The sequence below is a fragment of the Aspergillus affinis genome (genome assembly GCF_023601865.1).
Source record: "Aspergillus affinis strain CMG 70 chromosome Unknown NODE_22_length_351263_cov_86_343593, whole genome shotgun sequence".
Classification (NCBI taxonomy): domain Eukaryota; kingdom Fungi; phylum Ascomycota; class Eurotiomycetes; order Eurotiales; family Aspergillaceae; genus Aspergillus; species Aspergillus affinis.
Genome location: NW_026515803.1, coordinates 104,510 through 127,510, shown reverse-complemented (window position 1 = coordinate 127,510; position 23,001 = coordinate 104,510). Strand labels below are relative to the sequence as shown.

Genomic DNA, 23,001 nt, shown 5'->3' with positions numbered 1-23,001 from the left:
GTCTCCGAGAACATGTCATCGGATTTGTTGCGGAGTGTTCAACTAGGCGAAAGGAACTGCGAATGAATCAACCACGATGGACTCGAAGACCGAGACGAGTGGGGGATTATTTTGAACCCCGCAGTTGAGGATAATCACGATTATTTAAAGCCTGGTAGACGTGCGCAGTGCTGCGTAGCCGCAAGACTCATTCAAGATTTGGGCATAGTAACTTCGTCTACGCAAACTTCTGAACTACTCTCTACACTACTGAAGAAACTCACCTTGTCATCATGTCGATAATCATCACCGGGGCCAGCGGTTACGTCGGACAAGAGCTAGCAGCGGCCCTTCTATCCAGCTCGCCCGATGTTACAGTGACGCTCACAGACGTGATCGAGCCCGAAGTGCCTGCCTCAGCAGCAGCCCATGCATCGCGCGTGAAGCGCATCCAAGCGGACCTGACGAACCCCAGCGTCATCGAGGAGCTCTTCACGCCCACCCAGCGCTTCGACACCGTCTATCTCCTTCACGGCATCATGTCCAGCGGTTCCGAAGCGAACTTCGAGCTCGGCATCCGCGTCAACCTCGACGCCACACGCCTCATCCTTGACCGTCTCCGGACCACCGCCCCAGGCACCAAAGTTGTCTTCACATCCAGCCTGGCCGTGTATGGCCTCGCGCCCCCAGGCCTCCTCATCGACGAGGGCAACTTCCCACCCATCCCGTCCTCCTCGTATGGCTCGCAGAAACTCATCATCGAGACCCTTCTCAACGACTACTCCCGACGCGGGTTCCTCGACGGCCGCAGCGTCCGCCTTCCCACCGTGACCGTCCGCGCGGGCAAACCCACGCAAGCAGCGAGCAGTTTCGCCAGCGACATCATCCGCGAGCCGTTCCACGGGAAGAGCGCCGTGCTGCCTGTCAGCCGGGCGACCGAGTTATGGATCTGCTCGCCGTACACGGTGGTAAGGAATCTGCTGCGGGCGCGCGAGATCCCGGCCGAGGCGTTTAGTGGGGAATCGCGGTCGGTCAATTTGCCTGGGTTGAAGGTCAGCGTGCAGGAGATGTTAGATGCGTTGGAGAAGATCGGGGGCAAGGAGAGACGGGCGCTAGTGAGGGAGGAGTTTGATGCGGATATCGATCGCATCGTGCAGACGTGGACGCCGCATTTTAATACGGCACGGGCGCTGAGGTTGGGGTTTTCGGAGGATGTGTCGATGGAGGAGAATATTCGGCAGTTTGCGAGGGCTTTTGAGTAGTTCCATATGTGAATGTGATCCATGATGTAGTAGGATAGTGTGTGAGAATTAATGGAATGGATTGCGTTGGCAGCACGAAAGCATAGAGTAGGGAGTAAGATATACTGAGGGAAAAGCCGGGTAGGAAACAGTCGGGAGGGAACGCCGGTTTGGAAAAGCGGGTCATGTGATTGGCTGACGGGCAGGCGAACAATTTGACTCCCGAACTTCAACCTCGCAATCTCCAGGGCTGCCCGTTCTAACAGCCGTTGCTTTTGCTTCATCCCTCCCTCCCCCTCTCCCCCCTTCTCTCATATCTCCATTTAATTCCTCTTCACAATGGCCTCCCGGCGCCTAGCATTCAACCTTAACCAGGCTCTCCGGAGCCGGGCTGCCTTGAAGGCTGTCCAGCCCGTGAAGCGTGGCTTTGCGTCCCCCGTCAAGCTGCCCTCCACCACCCAGTCCACCACCCTCTCGAACGGCTTCACGGTAGGCGATTCATGGACAGAAAAGGGTTCAATTGCGTCGCAGGCTTGCTGATTGATTGGTTTAGATCGCCACTGAGCACTCCCCTTGGGCGCAGACCTCGACCGTTGGTGTCTGGATCGATGCCGGTAGCCGGGCAGAGACTGACAAGACCAACGGAACCGCACACTTCCTGGAGCACCTTGCTTTCAAGGTATGACTTGGTCTCATGGTTGAATGAGGTCTTTGTACTCACGTTTATTTCTATCTAGGGCACCAACAAGCGCACCCAGCACCAATTGGAGTTGGAGATCGAGAACATGGGCGGTCACCTCAACGCTTACACTTCGGTACGCCCGGAAAATCCATCCTGATGAGACAAATACCTATGCCATTGACCACTGACCACGAATTGCATTAAATAGCGCGAGAACACCGTTTACTACGCCAAGTCCTTCAACAACGATGTCCCCAAGACCGTTGACATCCTCTCCGATATCCTCCAGAACTCCAAGCTCGAGCCCGGTGCCATTGAGCGCGAGCGTGATGTGATCCTCCGCGAGCAGGAGGAGGTTGACAAGCAGCTGGAGGAGGTTGTCTTCGACCACCTGCACGCCACTGCTTACCAGAACCAGCCCCTCGGTCGTACGATCCTCGGCCCCAAGGAGAACATCCAGACCATCTCCCGGGACAACCTGGTCGACTACATCAAGACCAACTACACCGCCGACCGTATGGTCCTGGTCGGTGCCGGTGGAATCCCCCACGAGCAGCTCGTCCGCCTCGCCGAGGAGCACTTCGGCAGCCTCCCCAGCCAGGCCCCTACCTCTGCGGCTCAGGCTCTCACCGCTGAGCAGAAGCGTGTCCCCGAGTTCATCGGCTCCGAGGTCCGTCTCCGTGACGACACCCTGCCTTCTGCCCACATCGCCCTCGCCGTTGAGGGTGTCAGCTGGAAGGACGACGACTACTTCACCGGTCTCGTCGCCCAGGCCATCGTCGGTAACTGGGACCGTGCCATGGGCAACTCCCCCTACCTCGGCAGCAAGCTCAGCTCCACCGTTGAGCACCAGGGTCTGGCCAACAGCTTCATGAGTTTCTCGACCAGCTACAGCGACACTGGGTGAGTTTCCTCCTTTCTACTTCATTCCACACATGACATGAAACTGACCGATTAGTCTCTGGGGTATCTACCTGGTCTCCGAGAACCTCACCCGCCTCGACGACCTGATCCACTTCACCCTCCGTGAGTGGTCTCGCATGTGCTTCAACGTCACCGCCGCCGAGGTCGAGCGCGCCAAGGCCCAGCTGAAGGCCTCCATCCTCCTCTCCCTGGACGGCACCACCGCCGTTGCCGAGGACATCGGTCGCCAGATCATCACCACCGGCCGCCGCCTGTCCGCCGAGGACATCGAGCGCACGATCGGCCAGATCACCGAGAAGGACGTCATGGAGTTCGCCATGCGCCGCATCTGGGATCAGGACGTCGCCCTGAGCGCCGTCGGTAGCGTCGAGGGTATCCTCGACTACCAGCGTATCCGTGCGGACATGAGCCGAAACACCCTGTAAACGCGGAATTGTTGTGTATGTTTAATCTTATACATTTTTGCTTGCGTCTCAGAGTTACGGAATTTTCTCTTTTTCTTTTTTCTTTTTTTGATATTGGTGATTGATTTAATAGATCGAAGATGATGGGGGGAAGGAAACGTTAGTTGAGGTAGCGTGTCTTGTACAGTATCAACTGTCGCTGATATACTCAAAACTTGTATTTTTGTTTGTTTATTCTTTCTTTTAACCGTAGGAGTGAGTACCTTATGATTTACCTAACCTACAGTATCCACCCACCATCACGCCACAGGAGAGAAAAAAAATGGAAGGAAAAAAAATCGTTATAGAATGCCTAAGGAACGAAAACCCCGAGAAAGAAAGCTAAGGGAACCAGCCCATCCATCCATCCATCCATCATAACCAAACCAAAAAGAGTGACTCAACCCCCCCATAAGATACTATCTCCGAGCTAGGTAAGAGGAATTAATAAGTTCCATTCGCAGTCGGATACGCCATCCCAGCAGGAGCCTGATACCCAGCCGCTCCCGAGGCCTTCTCAATCTTCTCCGACTGCGCCTCGGTCTCCTTATCCTGCTGCATGAGCACGCAGCACGGACAGCAGCACGCCGCCATACAGTCCTTGCAGCCGTTTCCTTCGATGCCGAATCGGTCGCGCATCTGGCCGCGCTTCAGCATGAGGAGGATCCAGTAGAATCCAACGTAGGAGGTTAGGGCGTAGAGGCAGCACTATCATTTTTGGGGTTCCTGTTAGTATGGGTTTAGGTGTAGTTTTGGGAGGAGGAGGGATCGTACGCTTCCATTCATATGACTGTATTCCTTGAGCGCGGGGTCATCCAATCGCGAGGATACCTTTCCGTAGAGGAAGCAGGGACAGCAGCTTGCTTTCATGCCTGGTTTGATCTGTTAGGTCGTTGCCATTGCCATTGCCATTGGGAGGGAATGGGGACTGTGAGGTAGTAGGTATACGTACATGTTCCGAACGGGGAACAGCAGCTCCAGAACCCAGCGCTCCATTCATGTCGGTGTTCTTCGTGTTCTTCGGGGGAGCCCATTGTGTAGATAGTGTTTTTTTTTTTTTTGGTAGGGTGTGTTGATCGATATTAAGGTAGGTAGTCGGTACTATACTGTTTACTGTAGTATAGTAGTGTAGTGTAGTGTAGTGTAGTGATATGATATGATATAATAAAAGAGCGACAAATTAAACAATCAAACCAGATCTACCAAGCAAAGAGAAAAAAAGAAGATCCAAAAACCAAGAAATCCAACTGACAGCCCGATCATCCTTTAAATAATACGCCCAGGTCCGGTCCAACTCTAAAAAAAATCAAACGTAAAAAGAAAAGGAATTCCAGAAAGGAGAGCATAACAAACGAGCCAGCTCGAAAATGGGGCCAAAGACAGGTAAAGCGAACCATCGACTAAGCAGGCAGGGCTCTACATCTGTACGACGTAGCCTAACGGGGGCCAAATTGACGTTCGGAGGCACGCTAAACGAGACAAGACTTGAGCTAGCCCAGCCTGCTGTTTCTAGTTGACTTGAATGCTAACGCTTACGGGCTGACCTGAAAGAATTGGAGTTTATGATTGCATTTAAATGCCGACCTTGCATAAAGGGGATTGGGATTGTTTGTTGGAATGTTGTCTGTTTATCTAGGTAGGTGAAAAGGTGGAAATGAACCCAAGGATCGGCACTACCTAAAGCGAAGCTAAATAGCCACCAGCCTCGTATTGGATGCCTAGATCGAGGCTCTCAGGAGTAAGGTTTTTCTTGTCAACCGATTTTCGAGTCTGTTCCTGAGGCTGTGGTCCGTCAGAAAAGTCGCTAGCTTGGTGGGAACCCACTTATTACGAGAAGATGCAGAATATGGTACAGGACAGGCAAGCGATACGGAGAAACGCCACTCCGACATCATCACGTTTTTCTGATGCTTGACGACGTTTAGGTGAAGGATTCAAAACGACTCCGTAGAGAATAATCTACCAATAGTCGTCGTGCTGCAGACTTATAATGAAGAAGTCTATGTAATCCAGGGCGGAGACTTTCTTTTTTCCCTTTCATTTTTTTTAGGTATATTTCTTTCTTTTGGTTTGATGTTGTAGAAAGAAAATGTTATCCTTAATCATAGCAAATGACAGTTACATTGTCTTCTTTAAAAACGGAATAATAGGCACTTTTGCAGTTTTCAGATTGCAAGTGAAGGAACGATGGGGCTGTTCCTGACAGTTCGTACAGTGTAGGCAGATTCATCCGATCTCTTGTGCTTGACTAGCAAGCCTTCTGGTGTCGTGAGCGTACAAGATAGGGGGTTGCAGTGGATGATCAAATGGATGAACTTAACCAATTTAATCAAATGACATGATCAAGACCAGGTCTCCTCGACGGTGCGAGAGTAGCTTCTTCACAGCATCTTGGACTTCCAACTGACTGTATCCAGCAAGGGCCATAGTAGCGGCTAAGTACAGGGAGGGTTTCCGGTAAAAAAACCCCGTTGTTGACCATCGCATGTCACCCAGTGATAAAGAAGAGACTTGCCAATTATCCTCAAAAAATCCAGAAAGGTATGATAATCGTAGCTCTTTGCCGTCTGCGCTTGTACCCACTTTTCTATGGGAGGAAGACGATGAAGACCTAGGAGCTTGTAATCCTGGTTGGCTTGTTGGTTGGCTTGCAATCTGTAAATTACCTCCCTCTGGAGGGAAAGCTTGTGCTTGCGGTCTGACGATCCTTCGAGGAAGGCTCGAATCCAATGCACGAGAGCACGGTGTTCCTGGCTTGTTTCTTCACGTGGTTTTGATTCGAAGTAAACGTTGATTAAGTCATTCAACGTCCCAGGTGAGATCGGTTCGCGCAAGGTTGAGCCATATTCCCCCGTCGCTTTGGGGTACTGCTTGTTCTGTATTACGGGATGACGTTTTTCACAGGCTACAATTGTTGGGTGTTGACCATCTACAAACCCTGCGTTAAATCCCTTCCTGTGTCGGTTTGGGTGCAGATCTGTCCCTATGACCTGAGTCAACCATTTTTTCTCTGGTTGAGTGACATCTTCCGCTTCACTCAAGGATCTCTGGGCCCTTCTCCTTGCTCAAGAGCTTCCGCAGCATTGTGGTGACGGGAGGTGTTCTGTTCTGCATACTTGAACCGTGTAACCACGAACCAACACTATGCGGAGAGTGAAGTGCACACAAGAGAAGCAAAGTGAAATTATTGTGAGTGAATGCATTTCACTCAGGAAATCATGGGTACAGCTGCCCCTCGCCCAACAGAAAGAGCCCAAGTTGTCTCAGCCACAAACGACGGGAACCTCCCACTTTGCAACTCCCAGCTATCACCACGCTGCCTCCCAAAATAACCGGATACTCTCCATTGCAAACTGCACAATATCTACATTCTCCTATTGTTGCCTGTCCATGCTCAGATAGCCAATCTTGAAGTCTTAAACAAAGAAAAATCCTGAAGCCTTGCGACCGAGTGAGTCCCCCAACCGCCATTTAAACCGTCTTGGAGACCGACAATCTGAAAGGGCATTCAGCTCACCTAACAAGATGACTGCACTAGAAGAGAATGCAGCGTTTTTGCCCATGGAGATCCTCGACTTGATCTTCTCCTACGTCGAGGAGATCGGCGACATTCATGACTGGTACCGGCTCAGCCTTGTCAACCACAGCTGGTATTCCGCCGCAATTCCACGACTCTACCACACCTTCATTAACAATGGAGAATTTAAAGACCGCGAGCGCCTCTGGCAGTTCATGCGAACGGTTGTCCAGGTGCCGAGCCTGGCTAAGTACGTCAAGGCGGTGGACTTGCAGCATTGTCTCAAGTACACCGGAATTCGTAGCGTGGCTCTTGCCAGGCGCCTGTGCGATGAATATCTCCCTGTTCTCCACCAGGGATTGTATGAATCGGGAATCGATTACTATGAGCCAGAGGAGACCTATGATGCACTACGACTCGACAATCGACGGCCCATTGTGGCCATGATCCTCGCCTGCGTGACCGAGATCGAGTCCTTGTACATGCATGCCACCTACGACGACAAATATCTTCGCGCCGTAGCAGAAAATGCGGTCATTCCTACGAATTCGGCATACTTCAGCAATGATGGGCGCAAAAAGTTCGCTTTCAAGCATCTGAAAAAATTGTGCCTGAACACGGACGATCAGCCATACGGCAACGTCCCCCTCCAAGTGGACCGCTATCAGCCGTTCATCTACTTCCCTCAGCTACGCGAGATGACTCTGCTGCGCACGTACCTCGACCCAAGTCTGTTCTCCTGGCAGCTGGCAGATGAAGCAAGCGCAATGACTCACTTGACCAAACTGACCATTGACCTACACAAGGAGACCCGGCTCGAAGACCTCCTGAAGTTCTTGGACAAGCGACCCCCATTGACCAGCTTGTGCGTCGACTTTAGCAGCATCCCTCAGTCCGAATGGGCTTTCCCCGGTCCGTCTGCGCTCTGGAATCGTCTAAGCGAGTTTAAAACAACGCTCGAGACCCTCGACCTGTATTGTCCCAATCTCGAACCAAACCGGCCTGATACCCCGAAATTTTGTCCCCCCGTGGCAGAATTCACCAAGCTCAAATCACTCAGTATCGGACCTGCCTTTCTCTTTGGTAACTGCAGGGACCATGATAAGCCTTACCAGCTCATGGAACATATTCCGCATGGACTGGACTTTCTTGGCCTCTATGGTGACCCGGGATCACATTGGCGAAATTGGGTAGTGCCACGGCGTATTTGGGCAGTGCCAGACGTGGAAGTTCAGCTGGAGGTTCTTGCCAAGGGGCGCGAGCCCAAGGTCATTCATGTCGAGGGCTGGGGAGGGAGGACCTTACCTATGCTACCAATCAAGAGGCTGAGGACTGTCTGTCGGCAAAAACGGATTGAATACAGAACTATTCATCTAGAGGATATGAACAGAGGAGGCTTGGGCTCGGAGTTTGCAAAATCTAGTTATAGACATGCGCGGCCGAATAGTCCCGGAATGGACCAAGTAATGCTCTAGTTTCTTGGGAACCTTTCGTCGCAAGAGTAGGGGCTCTGCTTACCGGAATTCTCTGTTGGCCGGATAGCAGCGTCACCTTTTGTTGAATTTAGGATGGTCCTTGGCAAGCTACCAGATTGTAAATAATTAATGCGGCATACTAGGCAACCTGAATACAAGAAATACGTCCAAAACATTTTCCATCGATCGTAAAAGATCAACAATCACTAAACCTTGCCGAGGCCAAAACCTATACTTGATCTGTTGAGCAGAAAGACGTTTTTGAAGATACGACAAGAGTATCATGATTTATTCCAATATGGCGATCCCCCGGAGTTATTACTCCTACTTCATCCCATCTTTTGGTTCCAACCGTCATGCTCCTCTCCACATTCTCGATGCGGCAACTTGAGCCACCGGTTACTCTCTGCATTGTCACGCACCAACAGATTAATAAATACTGCACATCGCCCTTCTTTCTCTTTCCGTTTCAATCATCTTTTTCATAATTTACCTTTATTCCTAATTATGGCACCTGGAGAACTTATCAACCATGTCGACGGGTGCGACCGATTCTCGAGTGATGCCATCAGCCATCCGCTCAAGTCCCACAGCAAATTGATCCATCCGCCATTTTCGAACCCTTCTTTACAGGTGACTGCAGACCATAATTTAAAACAAGTCGACGCTCCTGTGTACGCCCCGCAGGAAGGAGAGGTATTGTTGCAGATCAAAGCCACGGGGATTTGCGGGTATGCGACCGAAACCGAAGACATCATTCTCACAGTGTTGGTGGAGCTAATTGATTTGAATCTCAGGTCGGATGTTCACTTCTGGAAAACCGGTCGCATCGGATCTTTGGTTTTTGAGGGCGATTGTATAGTTGGACATGAAGCCGCGGGTGTTGTATTGAAGTGTGGTCCGGGGGTTAAGGGTCTATCACCTGGTAGGTGAATTGCTTTCTTATTATTATGGGATGTCGCTGATGTAGAAACAGGTGACAGAGTTGCAGTCGAACCCGGTGTTCCCTGTGCGAACTGCTTTCTGTGCAGCGAAGGCCGCTATAATCTTTGCGAAGATGTTCAGTTTTCCGGTGTATATCCCTACGCTGGCACGATGCAGCGATACAAAGTTCATCCGGCGAAATGGGTTCACAAGTACGTCCAATCCTCCATATTTTTCGCGCTCACAATGTTTCCTAACCGATGAATCAACCAGACTCCCCGATAACGTCAGCTACGCCGAGGGAGCTCTCCTCGAGCCTCTTTCCGTCGTCATGCACGGCATTCGCTCCGCAGGGCTAACTCTCGGACGAGGTGTGGTCGTCTGCGGTGCTGGTCCTATCGGTCTGATCGCCTTAGCAGCGGCGCGCGCATCCGGAGCCCATCCCATCGTCGTCACAGATCTCGAGCCCCGTCGACTAGCCTTCGCGAAAGAGTTCGTTCCGTCCTGTCTTACCTACCAGGTCGATACGTCACTAGACGCACAAGGCAATGCAGCTGGAATTCGAAAATTATTTGGTGAAGAAGAATACTTCGCCCCTGAAACTGTGCTGGAATGCACGGGCGTGGAGAGCAGTGTCTGCACGGCAGCGTACACGGCGCGCAGGGGCGGCACGGTCATGGTGATCGGGGTTGGGAAGGCGATTATGAACAACTTGCCGTTCATGCACCTTTCACTGGCGGAGGTGGGTTGCTGAATCCCCTATTTTGTCTTTTTGTTATCCATTGGTAGCCCGCTTACTGACAGTGGTTCCCAGATCGATCTGAGATTCATCAACCGCTACCGAGATACCTGGGCACCCGGAGTCACATGCCTGAGTGGAGGTATTCTGGACTTGAAGAAGCTAGTCTCGCATGTCTTTCCGTTAGAAAAGGCCGAAGAAGCTTTGCGATTTTCTTCAGATACTAAGAACGGGAGCATTAAGGTGTTGGTGGTGGATGAGGTCGAGGCGACTTTATAGTCTATGTATGAATAGACGGAAATTAAACGAAAATCAATAGAGAGGGCTTATAGATGATAATAGATTTTTGTGAAGTTTGCTTATGACCTATTTCTGTTTTCCCATGATGGCAAACTGCTCATTTGGTGGCATTGAATCTGTATGCGATTCGCAACGGTCTTTTTTTCATTTTCAACTTTCTTTCTTTCTCCCTTCTCCATTTTTCAACTTCCGTTTTCTCCTCCGCATTGATTACACACAGGGCCTTAAATTCGACCGAAAACAACCCAAAAGCACTATATTCCGGGCACAGTGCAAAAGAATCCCTGCTGAAGAAGGCATGAGGCTATTCCCAATTGCAAGGCTCAACGCAGCAAGTTTCATGATAGGTAGCGAGAAAAAATTCCACCGAAGCTAAGTCTAGGACATTCTTGTGTCATATCCCCACGAAAACGATTGACACGATCCCTTCCACCCCGGTCGGCGAATTTAACTTCGTCCCTGAGCCAAAATCCGGAATCTGGGGTAAAATTCAATCACTCCGTGGTGGACCCACGGCATCCCAACACGGTAGTTCCAACCGCAGGGTACAACCGGGAACGTGGCTTGTTTGGGCAGGTGACTCTGGCGGTTGCACCTACTTTCTTAAGAGGTCTGGTGATCGCTGTTCTGCAGCACCTCCGACTGCCGACCCTTTCACTCCACTCATATGTTGACTTTCCTGATCTTTTCTTTCTTTTGTTATGGCGGAACCGGGCGCTTCTAGTCGGTCGACGACCAAGTTCACTCGATGTCGGACCGGGTGTCTGCGCTGTCGGGTGCGACGGAGGAAATGTGAGTGTTTGTTTTCTGCTCTCCGTTCTGTGTGTTTAGGTCTGAGTTGAGCTGCACGCTGATCGTATCCGTGGGGTAGGCGACGAGGGAAAACCGACTTGTCAAAATTGCATCGATAAGAACCTGGTGTGTCAGTATGGATTGCAGGTCTCTTTTCTCGCGAAGAACACTTTTACGGTGTCGGCGAAAGAGTTGCGAACGCCGAAAAAAGACGTCAGCTACGAGAAAATACAGGTGATTATATTTTTGAACGTATCCTGGATGGAGGCTGACATTAGATTAGTTCGTGAGCGAAGATCCCCTCGCCTGCGTTTCCGATGCGTCGTCGGATGAGTCGCCGTCGCCCGTGTTGAGTCCGACTACGGATGTTACAATCCCTCAGAGCGACAAACCAAAAGGACCGAAAGATAATGATGAAGATACCGGCAATGGACACGAGCGACGTAGTAACGATATCAATAGGGACATGATATTTGATAGTAGTCGGGATTTGCCATCGCCTGTTGGTCATATCTCCGGCGAACAATTTCAATCTGTCGCAACTTTCAGCGACAGAGATGAGTCTGCCGTTCGTGGTCTGCTAGCACTGGGATCTTGCAATAACGTGAATGATGTGACGACCGCCAGAGAAGCGACGCCTGGCCTGTCCGATTTTGATCCTAATATCATCTTATCTCCCTTGACGAGTACATATCCAGAGGGCAAAGAAGGCCAGGGTCCGATGAGTTTGCCTCCAATTGATGCGCAGACCGGTAATGCTGCGGTCATGTCGGTTCTCCCACCGGCCATCGACTGTCTTTCCATACCTGAGTCTGATCGACTTGAGCTCTTGCGTCATTATCGCTACCATGTAGCTCCTTGGGTGAGACCGATCTTTGAGTGTCTGTGATATGCAACGATCTAACAAACACTCCCCCAGCTCGATATTTGCGATATGCGGCAACCGTTTGGCCTCACTGGACTTCAGCTAGCTATGGGCTCTGAGAAACTTCTTTCCACGTTGATGCGACTCTCGAAGGCGTGCATGCTCCAAAATATTCCCCAAAGAAGCTTTCTAGCAGACTTCACCGAGCCATTAGCCGACATGAGCATGCCGGGCGACTCTACCGAAGCAACCCTGCTATACGTCCTTGAGGAAGTACGATGCCTCGTGACTGATGTTCCAAGGGGTTGGACTCGACACGGATACCCCGACGCTATTCAATCTTTGGTTCAATATGCGTACGATGATGATGTTAATTCGGCTCTATACTGGCTGATGCTGCGATTGAGTAAGTGTAGCCTGCAACAGGATGCTTGGTTGTTTATTTAACAAGAGACAGATCTAGGAGCAGCCCTGGCAAACGATAATGCCATTCAGTTACCACTTCCGATGTCCCCTGTCCCCAGTATATCACTGATACCTCATTCCGAAGACATTTATGAGAATATTCGGCATTATGTTCATTCCATTCTTTGGATCGTTGGGAAGACTTTGGTGATATGCCACCCAGAGGACATGTCCAATCAGCCCCCATCTCATCAATTAATGGACAGTTGGTTCCAGGCATTCGAGGAGCTTGGTCAATGGTATCATCTGCGCCCGCTAGAATTCCAGCCGATGATAGAGCTTGAAGGGGACGACCAGATTTTCTATCCGGAAGGTGGCTTCCCCCTTTTGTTATTTGCAAATGGAGCTGGCGTATTTGGAAACCAGCTGTACCACACGGCCAAGCTATTATTGCTCCAGTCAAAACCTCGGACGGTCTTACTGCACAATGCTCCCTCTCGATTTTCGTCTCCGTTGTGGCACGCGCAACGGATTTGTGGGATTGCGCTGAACAATGACCGTCGAGAATGTTGGGACCCTTGCTTGCTGGCTTCTTTTCTTATCGCTGCTAGGCTTATGACTCATGAGTCCCAGCAAAAGGAGATTTTGCAAGGTTTTGAGCGAATTAAATTGCTGACCGGCTGGGATGTTGGTGAGTATTTGACACATCTCCGCGAGGACTGGTCATTTTCCGAAGGAGCTTGAGCAAATGGCTCGAATGAAACCCCAAATTAACCCTGCGATTCGAGCGGGATGGGATAAGTCCTTGTGTGGCTATTTCTAGCGCCGCGACGAGTGTCGTAGCCCCATGCAATCTCCAAGTCCCGAATTCGCCAACACGTCCCCCATCCCGTTTCGGCCTCGATGTCTCGAATCAACTGGATGATCTGCTGGTGTTCTGTGATATGGCTGAAAAGCCGACCTGCAATCCAAAGCGGTTGGATGGCATTGTTCAGACAGCCTTGGTGTGGATTCGCCAAGGAGATGCCACAGATTCGACGCGCATGCCATAGCAGTGATAGCGTAGGCGATCGGGGAAGCCTGGTGCCTTTGGGCATTATCTTCAGCAGCAAAATGCATGCTGTGTGATAGAGTTGATTGGAGGAGATCGCCGCCCAGTGGATGAAGAAGATATGTGGGAAGGGCTTGCGGTTGACGGTTTGAACTGGAACCAATTCGCTCGGGCGCTCGGAAAACCAACATTGTAGCTCACTCCAGAGTTGAAGCCACTTAGAGGCAAAGACCTGTGATGTGCAACCATTGTCTTCTCCGAGTTCCACGAACTTGGTCCGATCAGAAACCAGCTCTGTTGCTCTCATACACAGATACACCGCGTAGTTGGCATGCATGTCTGCGCTTTTCGCTTCGTTAAACATCCGATACGCATCACCTTCATTGCATCCTGGAGGAAGCCACTTGGACGGATGAAGAAGCGTCGTTTGAGTGCCATCGGATATAAGCGCTCCACACAGATCTAAGACGAGTTAGAGACCATGTAAATAACAACCAGAACGTTGCAAATAAGGTTCCATAAGAAGCAAGAAAAATTAGACTCACCCATCCTAGCATAACACCAAAACACAGCTTGCAACAACCCCTTACTAAACCCATGAATTCCAAACGCACCGAACAGCGCCGCACAGCCCTCTAAATGCCGTCGCCAGTCCTGCGCCCGCGCCGACATCATCTCCAAGCAGCACAGTAGCACACATGCCGCGACTATCTTCGGATCACGGACCTGTAGCACGGGACCGAGGAGTCGGATCGCCTCTTGGTAGAGCTCTAGACTGTCGAAGAAATCTTGGACGCCTTTTTTGCGTTCTATTTGGCGGGCGGAGATCGCGAGGATGGCGTATGAGAGGGCAGGGAATGTTCGTGCTAATGCGGGCATTTGTTGTTGGAATGTGTGTTGGGAGTCGAACATGTCCAGCTTTTTTGGGGTGGTTAGATGTGATGTGCATATGCATGTTGAAGGGTGTGTGGTTAGGGGTGTGTGGCATGATGAGTGCATGAAGAGGTACAAGGATCATGAAGCTTAATACAAGATCGGTGGAAAAACTATAAAGTAGTTCCCAGTTGAAGAAAAATGAGGGACAAAAGGAGAATGATAATGGGGGAAGAAAAAGAAGCAAAAAAGGGAAAAATGAACTCACCCAAGGCGCTACCTGCGCAACGTAATTCTTCAAATACTCGATTCTCTTAACGCTTGAAACCGGTGCGCGTGCACGTAACGACGATCCATCTCCTCGGCGCTTTCTTCCCCTCGTGTCATTTTCATCCGGATCTTGATCATGCAGTTGACGGTGTTGTTGCTGTTGTTGATCATGGGCAAGATCGGGACTCAAACTTCCGACCCTAGTCGGCACGGCCGAATGCGCAAGGGAAAATAGGATACACCGCAACTCTTCCTGAGAGGCCAAGAATCCTGGATCCTGCGAGAATCCGTCCTGCGACCAGCCGCCTGCAGGCGAGTGAAAAGCTCCTCCTCCACTCCCAGGCCCGCCGTTGACGCTTCCGCCGATCGAGGCAGGCGAGCTGTAGCTCTGACCCTGGCTGTGAGAGTGAATTCGTGGAGCAGAAGGGGTGTAGTCATGCTGGTTGTGATGGTGGTGGTGCCATTCGGAATTATGGGCACTAGTATGGTTGTGACTGCCTTCTTGGATTGGCGGCTGATGGTGAGAAGGGGACAGGTTGCTATTCTCGGCCCCAGGGCCGGCTTCAGGGAGGGTAGTGGTTGCGGTTGCAGTGGGTGTGGATATGGAGGATGGTGACGGATGAGACTGAGTGTGGGCATGGGATTGGTCAATGCGTCGACGCTTCTGGGGTGGTGATGGCAAGGGGAACATTTTTTCATGGTTGTCGCTCGTTATCTGAGCTTCGTGGTGATGGGAAAAATTGCACTAAGGTAAGATTGATAGATGGAAGAGGTAGGTGTATGCAGGCAAGGTAAGATGCAGCAAGTAGAAGACGAAGATCGATAACGCCGAGGTCAGGTGTCGGGGCTGGCGTGGGAAGTGGGGACCGGGCCAGCCTGGGGTTGACATGCGGCCTTAGGCAGAAAGGACTGAATCAGGCGCCGGTAGATATGGCATCGCAATCCCCGATTGAGGGAGTCGGAATATGTCAAAAGCGAGTGGAAAGCCTCGCCGATGACGAAATATGGGCAGGTTCGAGTGTTACTCCTGACTCCACAATTCGAGCTATTCTGTCTGTTATTCTGTTTACTGTCAAGCGAAGAGCATCAGCATCACCACCGTCGCCAAGAACGGGTTGTACGATGCTACACAGCTACAGTGCCTACCGAGTCAACAGCCGGGATTCCGACCGACAAGAAAAGCCAAATGCAGGAATCCACACGATTCAGCACTTAGACGCCAATGACGTCGGGGAAAGGAAATTAAGAAAGGGAAAAAATAGCGCATCCAAGCGACGAAGCATCAACTGGCACATTCCTTCGGGCCTGCCGATCGCTCCCCATGTTGCGCCTGTTTAGGATTAGGGCCATGCGGGGTAACCTTGTAGTCTGGGGAAATCGGTGGCTCGAGTTGCCGTATGCGGGCAGATTGGTGTCCGAATCTGGGGAGGGTTGTCACTCACCCCGGACTTGGACCGGGGAGGACAAGCCAGCGTGACACGAGCGCGGGATGGGTTGTTTAGGGTTCTAGACTTGGATTGGTATATAGGGACGTGGTGTTCGACCGGGATGGGATTAGGTTGTGGCATTCTTATTCTCATTTAACTCTCTACTTGAACTGTACACACACACACGCAAAGGAGGAATTTTGAGGTTTGAAGCACCAAGAAGGATTGGTTCGTTCTCAAGATGGTCCAGATCAACATGTTCGGGACGGGGACCAGCCTTCAGTCTGCAATTTGGGTGGCGTGTGGGATGGCCTTTATCCTATTTGGTGAGTTTCCGACGTGTTTCATATTGCTACTTGTCATGTGTGCAGATAGAACTGAGTTAATAACTCTATCTCACCTAGGCTACGATCAAGGCGTCTTCTCCGGAATTGTGGAAAACGATGACTTTCTGGACACCATGAACCGCCCCAATGATAGTCTAATGGGCATCATCGTTTCGATATACAACTTAGGCTGCTTCTCCGGGTGTATTGTGAACTTCTTCATTGGCGAATGGCTTGGACGGCGTAAGGCTATGTGGTTGGCTATGGTTTGGGTTCTGGTGGGTTTCTCTCGAAGCTCGAAGCCCCCAGTCCAATTGTTAACGTGAGGATTAGATCGGCGCAGCGTTGCAAACATCCGCCTTCTCCGTCCCCCACCTCATGGTTGGTCGATTTGTGACAGGTATTGGCACCGGTATTGAGACCTCGACTGTGCCTATGTATCAATCAGAATTGTGCGAGGCTTCGAAACGTGGAAAGATGGTTTGCAGTGAGCCATTGCTTGTGGGTGTGGGTATTGTGGTTAGGTAAGAATATGACTCCCAGGTTGGGTGTTTAAGACTGGGCTAACTGGAATAGTTACTTTTTCGATTATGGCATGAGTTTTGTTGGAGGTCAAATTGCGTGGAGACTTCCTATCGCGTGTCAAATGATTTTCGCTATTGTGAGATTCCCGCGCCTTTCTTCTTATTGTTCTGGTTATCTGGAGTTTATGGGACTCGTCGCTAATAAACACAGATCGTCATCGTGCTTGTTTTTGGACTTCCCGAGTCTCCGAGATACTGTTACAAAGAGGGACGAAACGAGGAGGCCCTCCAAATCCTGAGTGACGTGTACGGTCGGCCTAAAGACGACGAGAAGATACTGGCTGAACAGGCCGAGGTTCTCGATGCCCTTGCTGTCGAGTTAAAGCATGGAGAGTATCAGTGGAAGTATGTTTATACCAGAACTATAGGCACCTAAGAGAGGAAGGCGGCTGACCAGATCAGAAATATCTTCAAGAAAGATGAAGTTTCCACGGGTTATCGAGTGTGAGTACCCATGTCATCTTTGAATCCATCAGGAAACAAAGCTAACGTTCCCAGTCTACTCGCCTACGGAATGCAGTTCATGAACCAAATGGGCGGTATCAACCTACTCGTGTTAGTAAAAATCAGCCTATGATCCCACTCTCGAACCCTGACCACTGACCGAAAATAGGTACTTCATACCTACCGTACTCAGCAACAATGTTGGTCTCAGCAAAAATCTCTCCCAAGTTCTCGGCGGATGCGTCCAGATTATGTTCGCCGTTGGCAGTTTATTCCCTGTGTTGTTCGTGGATCGAGTCGGCCGAAGAGCGCCTATGCTCTGGGGTTCGTTCGGACTGGGAATCTGCATGATGATGGTCTCGATTCTGCTCAGTTTCAAGGGAACAGCCGTTGAGAAGCCCACTGCGTCAGCGTCTATTGCATTCTTTTTCGTCTTCATGCTCATCTTCGGCGCCTCGGTCAACTGTATCCCTTGGTGCTATGTGCCAGAAGTTCTGCCTCTTCATGCACGCGCTAAGGGAACAGCCGTGGGTACCTCTTCGAATTGGATCTGGGTGAGTAGTCTTCCGATAATAATCCCAGTCAGATTGTATGTACTGACTAAGAGATATAGAATTTCTTCGTCGTCATGATCACCCCTGTGATCATCAACCGTCTGCAATGGAAAGCGTACTTGATTTTCATGTGCACCAACTTCGCTTTCGTGCCGCTGGTGTACTTCTTCTATCCTGAGACCGCGAACTTCACTCTAGAGGAAATCGACTTCCTCTTCACGAACCCGGATAAGGGCCCCGTGAAGCTTTCTAAGGAGCTTCACAAAGAGAGAAAACAGGGACATGGCAGAAATATTGTTGCGGAGGCTGGAGTTACGAGGCAGACGAGTGTTGTTGGAGGCGGGAAGCATATGGGAAGTGACATGTTTGAAGAACAGGTTGAGAAGGTTTAGATGAGGGATCTGGGATGTTTTTGTGTATTAAAACTGTTAAGACCGTGTTACGTTCTTTGGCTGAATTAATGCCAAAAAGACAGCGTTGGTTAGAAATGAATTATGACCAGTTTCACTCATATAATCCAAAGGATAATAATATCATCTCCCTCATCGTTGCTCCTTTTCTCAACCCCCAAGCGGTAAAGAATGATGAAAAATCAGGTTAGGAATTGGATTATGTAGTGTGACTGAGAATTAGAATTTGTGATTGAGAACCAAATCCTCCTTCTCTTAATCGTAAGCACGCGAGGACCGGGCACCTATGGAGCGCCCAGGCCCGACTAACTAAGAGAATTTCTTTCAATAAAACCAAAATTATAGATGTTGGACCCCTGACCCTCGTTATTCGCCTCCCAATGTAGCTTAGTGAACTAGCGACCCTTAGTGGATCTAATTAGCCAGCGGTCTGCGAAGCCTTCATTACGATGTCCTCTACGCCATCCCTAGTGTCTGTTATTAATTGCTTTTTTACTCTTATATCAATACGAAACTACTCATAGCGGACACCGCATTAGAAGCCAACATGGGCTGGAGAAACTCGCTTCAAGCATCTTCCCCCCTTTTCGAGCACGATTTGGGGCTCGACCATAGTGGCTTCATTCGCTGCTGGCAAAACTCTGTTCAATTGGGACGTTCGAGCCAATGTGCTCTCGATCTTTCCGGTCGCTGCTCTTCTGGTTGCCTATATCACTGTTGTGTCCAGCACTTGCAGGTGGGCTCGATTTATTCCTCGACCTTTGCATTCTGGGCATCAAGTCAATTCTCTTGCGATCCGTGTTGTGGCTATTTTGATGGTTATTCTAGGAATCGACACGATCGTCTTTGGTTTCCCTCGCGCTGGCTCTGTGCGAACAGGGGCACTGGGGCTGGTGAAGGCTTTGAAGCTTTATTCTATAGTTTATACCGTATGTCAATCTCACCTTTCTCGCTACAATCCTGATTGACCCCGTGTAGGTTCGATATTCTTCTTGGCACACTATAGCATTGACAGAAACATTCAGCATCATAGTAGCTCGCGACCCCTTCACGCAGTCGTCCGATTTGCAGGCCGCATCCTACATAGTGGCAATTCTCCTTGTCCTGAGCCAAATTGCTTGCGTTATTCCAAAGCAAGCGAAGCCAAAATCGGCTCTCTGCGTCTTCTTCCCTCTCGTCGCTCTGTTAGCTTACGCTGCCAACATCCTTGCCATTCAGGCCGCGCAAGCTTCGATGATACACTCACAGAAACACCCTGTGGAGAATTTAATTCTCAAGGTCCAGATGAACTTTGGCGCTCTGATCCAGAGACAATCCACGAACCTCACTGTCTCCGCGGACGAATATCGGCGTCGGTACCATGCCGATCCACCACCAGGGCTCGACGACTGGTACGAGTTTGCCCGCTCTCACCAGTCCCCAATCATCGATGAATTTGACACCATCTATGAGGGGATCTCGCCCTTCTGGAGACTGAGCGGGAAGCAGGTTCTCGACGCTATGGACCAGGCGCCGATCTGTGGCTCTGCGTATTTTCCGGTCGTGAGGCTACAACACAATGTCGCCATCCCTATCGCACCTCAGACAGAGACATTAATCCCCTTTTTGATAGCCTCTTGCAACAACTCCCAGGTGTCCTTCCCGATGTTAAGTTCCTTGTCAACCATCTGGACGAACCGAGGGTCCTCATTCTCCCACAATCCCCACAGTCAGAAAGCATATACCTTGAGAGTAATCATAACCATGATGGTTGGTTCAATCTAACAGACATGTCGAGACAGCCAGCCTGGGACACTTTGACGAAATTCTGCCCTTCTTCGTCTGAACCCACCGAGCCATATCCCGATACACACACGGCGACCCCATCGGTTCTACCATTCATCTCAAATATGTCATCTGTTATAGACCTCTGTCGCCATCCCAAATACCGCAATATGCATGGCCTCGCCATTAGCCCGACGACCTTCTGTCCATTCCAAGGACCCGTGCCAGTCCTCTCCACTGGCGCGCCGTCCACCATGGCCGATATCCTGTACCGCAGCCCGGCATACCTGCAACCAGAATTCCGTTATGACAACAACGGTGTCTACGACGTCCCTTGGGCGAAGAAATGCAATCGACTACACTGGATGGGGTCCACCACCGGCGGATTCGCCAGCACAGACAATCAATGGCAGCATAACCATCGTCAGCGATTTGTCCAGCTCGCCCAGAATCTCAATCAGAAGGACCATCTCTATCTTCGGGAAGAAACGGATAAGCACAGCGGCAAGGCAACCATCACCTCCACACACTCCCCCTTCCTCAATAGTCGTCTCTTCGATGTCGCCTTCACGCGCATCACCCAATGCTCGCCTTTCTCCTGTCGCACCCAACGACAATACTTTACCACACAGTCGTGGGCCGATAAGGAGGACCGCGCGATGGGATCTCGACTTGTTTTCGACCTGGACGGCAACGGCATCAGCGGTCGCTACTACAAGCTTCTAGCCTCACGATCGGCGGTCCTCAAGCAGACTCTGTTCCGTGAATGGCATGACGACCGGCTCGTGCCGTGGGTCCACTATATTCCTGTCAGTCTGGGCATGCAGGAACTACCCGAGCTGGTCTCCTACTTTACCTCGACGGAGGCTGGACGGGCATGGGCGCAGGAAATCGCCGAGCAAGGTCGGAGATGGTTCTTTTAGGCGTTGCGCGACGTGGATATGGCGGTTTATACGTATCGGTTGCTTTTTGAGTTGGCGAGGGTGCAGGATCCAGAGAGGGAGGACTGGGAGATTCCTTGACATAATTGATGGCTTTCGTGGGTATCTGCTGATATTATGTGATCGTCATATTTATTTATATAGATGGATAGATTCATTATGGCCTCCATCAATGAGCCCATCTATTCTCCACTAATACCTGCTTTTCATTCGCCACGTAGAAGGCCTCCTTCTCGTTGCGTTTACGATCGGGATCTTGTTCCTCCGCCCTAGCTAACCGCCCTTTCACCACTCGCTCCGTAAACGATGGCGCCGTCAACCACTGGAAAGGCCGGTTCTTCCATATACCCTAATCCACATCGAAGATAGACAGCCACGACCCTGTGTTGGGATCCACAGTCGCATAAGCTGCCCCATAGTAGCCTACGCGGACGTCGGGATTCAGCCAGACACCGAGCTCCCTAGAGATCAGGTTGTCTGTATGAATGAGGCAGCATTCTGAGCCTTTGAGGTGCAAGTCTGCAAGCGAGTCGGGGATACCGCGGAAGGATAGCTGAGAAGGAGCGGTACAGAAAAGAGTAGACACATAGCTCGAATAAAAGTCTGTTTACCATCTGTACTGCACAGAACTGCCAGGAAGCACGAGTGAAGAAAATGGAAAAGAAGTGTTTCTAAACCCAGAAAACATGACTTTGAGAAAATAAATGATCTTATTACGTTGAGAAGCGATCTGGAGATATTTGTGGTCAAAACTTGTCCAGTAGGTTCTTTTTCATCAACTAACACACATATCTGTCCAGCCTTTATACAAGTGCACCACCAAGATTCTCCAAGATTGAGTCTCCTGCAGAGATTTAAAAAACCGACAGATCCGATTTTCAATTTTCCTCAACCCGATAAGGCTCGACGCTTTCTCTCAGAGCACTCAAGGTTTTGTCTTCACAGGGATATCTATAGGCCTGCATTGAACTCCACAAGGGTGTCATCCAGTGAATCTGGGAAATTGTTGATTCATAAGATACTAAAGCAACTTCCAAGGAAGCAGGATGACAATATAGGTTCAGGGGTAGAATTTCATGCAAGAGGGCATGGTCTCTGATACGACTTATGCCACTTGTCCAGATCAGGTCGAATCTCAGATATCTCCTGCCCCCTCCCAGCGGAGTGATAATCAAGTCGTAAAAAGCACTCATGTACACACCGTCGGGAAAAGGCAGATACCATCGACAGATGCTATCGATTATCAGGGAATTGCCCGAACTATGATGTTCAAGCCGGCAGAGAGATCTAACTGGGGGTTGTTGGATGAGCATTCTTCGCCAACTGACATTTGGTCGGAGATAGATATCTCTCTGGTGTCTCAGGAAATACTCCAAGTCCTTGGCTGATCAGAGACCACAGGATTCAGCTTGCTTTGCGGGAACCAAAAGCGGAAGCGCTCGGCTAACAGAGGGTTGAAGACTCCGGGTTTGTAGAACTGGTTTGAAGAAAAGCTTTTGTTGAAGGAGGGGTGATTCACGAATACAGGCCAGCCAGGCAGACGCGCTGTACAGTGATCAACAGGAACTGCATGCCTATATGGAGCAGTATCATTTCGAGAAGCTCGGTTGGGAGACTATTGATCCTAGCTACGGTGCCTGGGTCCACAGCGTTGTGGATCAGAGGGTCACCGTGATTCTTTTGAAACGATCGTGAGATAGAATGGCTCTATGGATGGAGTTCAGTTAGCGAGTGCTTCATCTAATCAAAACGATGATCCTGACTGGAATGGTTTAGATGATCAAGGAGAGATCCTTCTAGATTACCTTGACGGGATGACTTGTAGAGTATTGAGTATGCGAGATACTTAAAGATTTGCAATCTTGAGCATAAGCAACACCTCCAAGTTGAAGGAAATGAAAGGGAAGAAGAATAGGAGAGTGAGATAACAGTAAAAGGAGAGTTATTAAATAATAAAGGGAGAGTGAGTAAACAGTAAAGGAGATATACTCTATCTGGGCCCATATTTGACCTTACCTAATCGGGTATAATGCAGTTTTTGCACCGGCAATTTTCTTACCCCACCTTCACC

General features: G+C 50.2%; 7 protein-coding genes across 7 annotated transcripts; 5 read left to right on the top strand and 2 right to left on the bottom strand.

The window, feature by feature from the left end:
• Positions 1-272: 272 nt before the first annotated feature.
• KD926_004749 (SDR family oxidoreductase) lies at positions 273-1,241 on the top strand (the record flags this gene model as incomplete). The annotated part of the gene is made up of 1 exon (XM_053098141.1): positions 273-1,241. One exon carries the CDS (start codon positions 273-275, stop codon positions 1,239-1,241), a length of 969 nt encoding a protein of 322 aa, XP_052957939.1.
• Positions 1,242-1,559: 318 nt separating this feature from the next.
• KD926_004748 (mitochondrial processing peptidase) lies at positions 1,560-3,251 on the top strand (the record flags this gene model as incomplete). Its single annotated transcript, XM_053098140.1, has 5 exons — positions 1,560-1,709; positions 1,774-1,899; positions 1,958-2,035; positions 2,111-2,805; positions 2,861-3,251. The coding sequence occupies 5 exons, from the start codon at positions 1,560-1,562 to the stop codon at positions 3,249-3,251; spliced, it is 1,440 nt and encodes a 479-aa protein (XP_052957938.1).
• A 462-nt stretch (positions 3,252-3,713) lies between these two features.
• Positions 3,714-4,303, bottom strand: KD926_004747 (PLAC8 family protein; the record flags this gene model as incomplete). Its single annotated transcript, XM_053098139.1, has 3 exons — positions 3,714-3,977; positions 4,044-4,141; positions 4,222-4,303. The coding sequence occupies 3 exons, from the start codon at positions 4,301-4,303 to the stop codon at positions 3,714-3,716; spliced, it is 444 nt and encodes a 147-aa protein (XP_052957937.1).
• Positions 4,304-6,794: 2,491 nt separating this feature from the next.
• Positions 6,795-8,261, top strand: KD926_004746 (F-box protein; the record flags this gene model as incomplete). Its single annotated transcript, XM_053098137.1, has 1 exon — positions 6,795-8,261. The coding sequence occupies one exon, from the start codon at positions 6,795-6,797 to the stop codon at positions 8,259-8,261; it is 1,467 nt and encodes a 488-aa protein (XP_052957936.1).
• A 507-nt stretch (positions 8,262-8,768) lies between these two features.
• KD926_004745 (NAD(P)-dependent alcohol dehydrogenase) lies at positions 8,769-13,030 on the top strand (the record flags this gene model as incomplete). The annotated part of the gene is made up of 8 exons (XM_053098136.1): positions 8,769-8,992; positions 9,059-9,186; positions 9,238-9,397; positions 9,459-9,927; positions 10,000-10,176; positions 11,300-11,878; positions 11,936-12,287; positions 12,345-13,030. 8 exons carry the CDS (start codon positions 8,769-8,771, stop codon positions 13,028-13,030), a joined length of 2,775 nt encoding a protein of 924 aa, XP_052957935.1.
• Positions 13,031-13,056: 26 nt separating this feature from the next.
• On the bottom strand, positions 13,057-15,171 carry KD926_004744 (putative C6 transcription factor; the record flags this gene model as incomplete). The annotated part of the gene is made up of 3 exons (XM_053098135.1): positions 13,057-13,799; positions 13,883-14,255; positions 14,479-15,171. 3 exons carry the CDS (start codon positions 15,169-15,171, stop codon positions 13,057-13,059), a joined length of 1,809 nt encoding a protein of 602 aa, XP_052957934.1.
• A 977-nt stretch (positions 15,172-16,148) lies between these two features.
• Positions 16,149-20,912, top strand: KD926_004743 (putative MFS sugar transporter; the record flags this gene model as incomplete). Its single annotated transcript, XM_053098134.1, has 12 exons — positions 16,149-16,233; positions 16,312-16,511; positions 16,567-16,757; positions 16,810-16,894; positions 16,969-17,162; positions 17,220-17,261; positions 17,316-17,372; positions 17,431-17,815; positions 17,875-18,192; positions 18,765-19,154; positions 19,204-19,933; positions 19,993-20,912. 12 exons carry the CDS (start codon positions 16,149-16,151, stop codon positions 20,910-20,912), a joined length of 3,597 nt encoding a protein of 1,198 aa, XP_052957933.1.
• Positions 20,913-23,001: the final 2,089 nt, after the last annotated feature.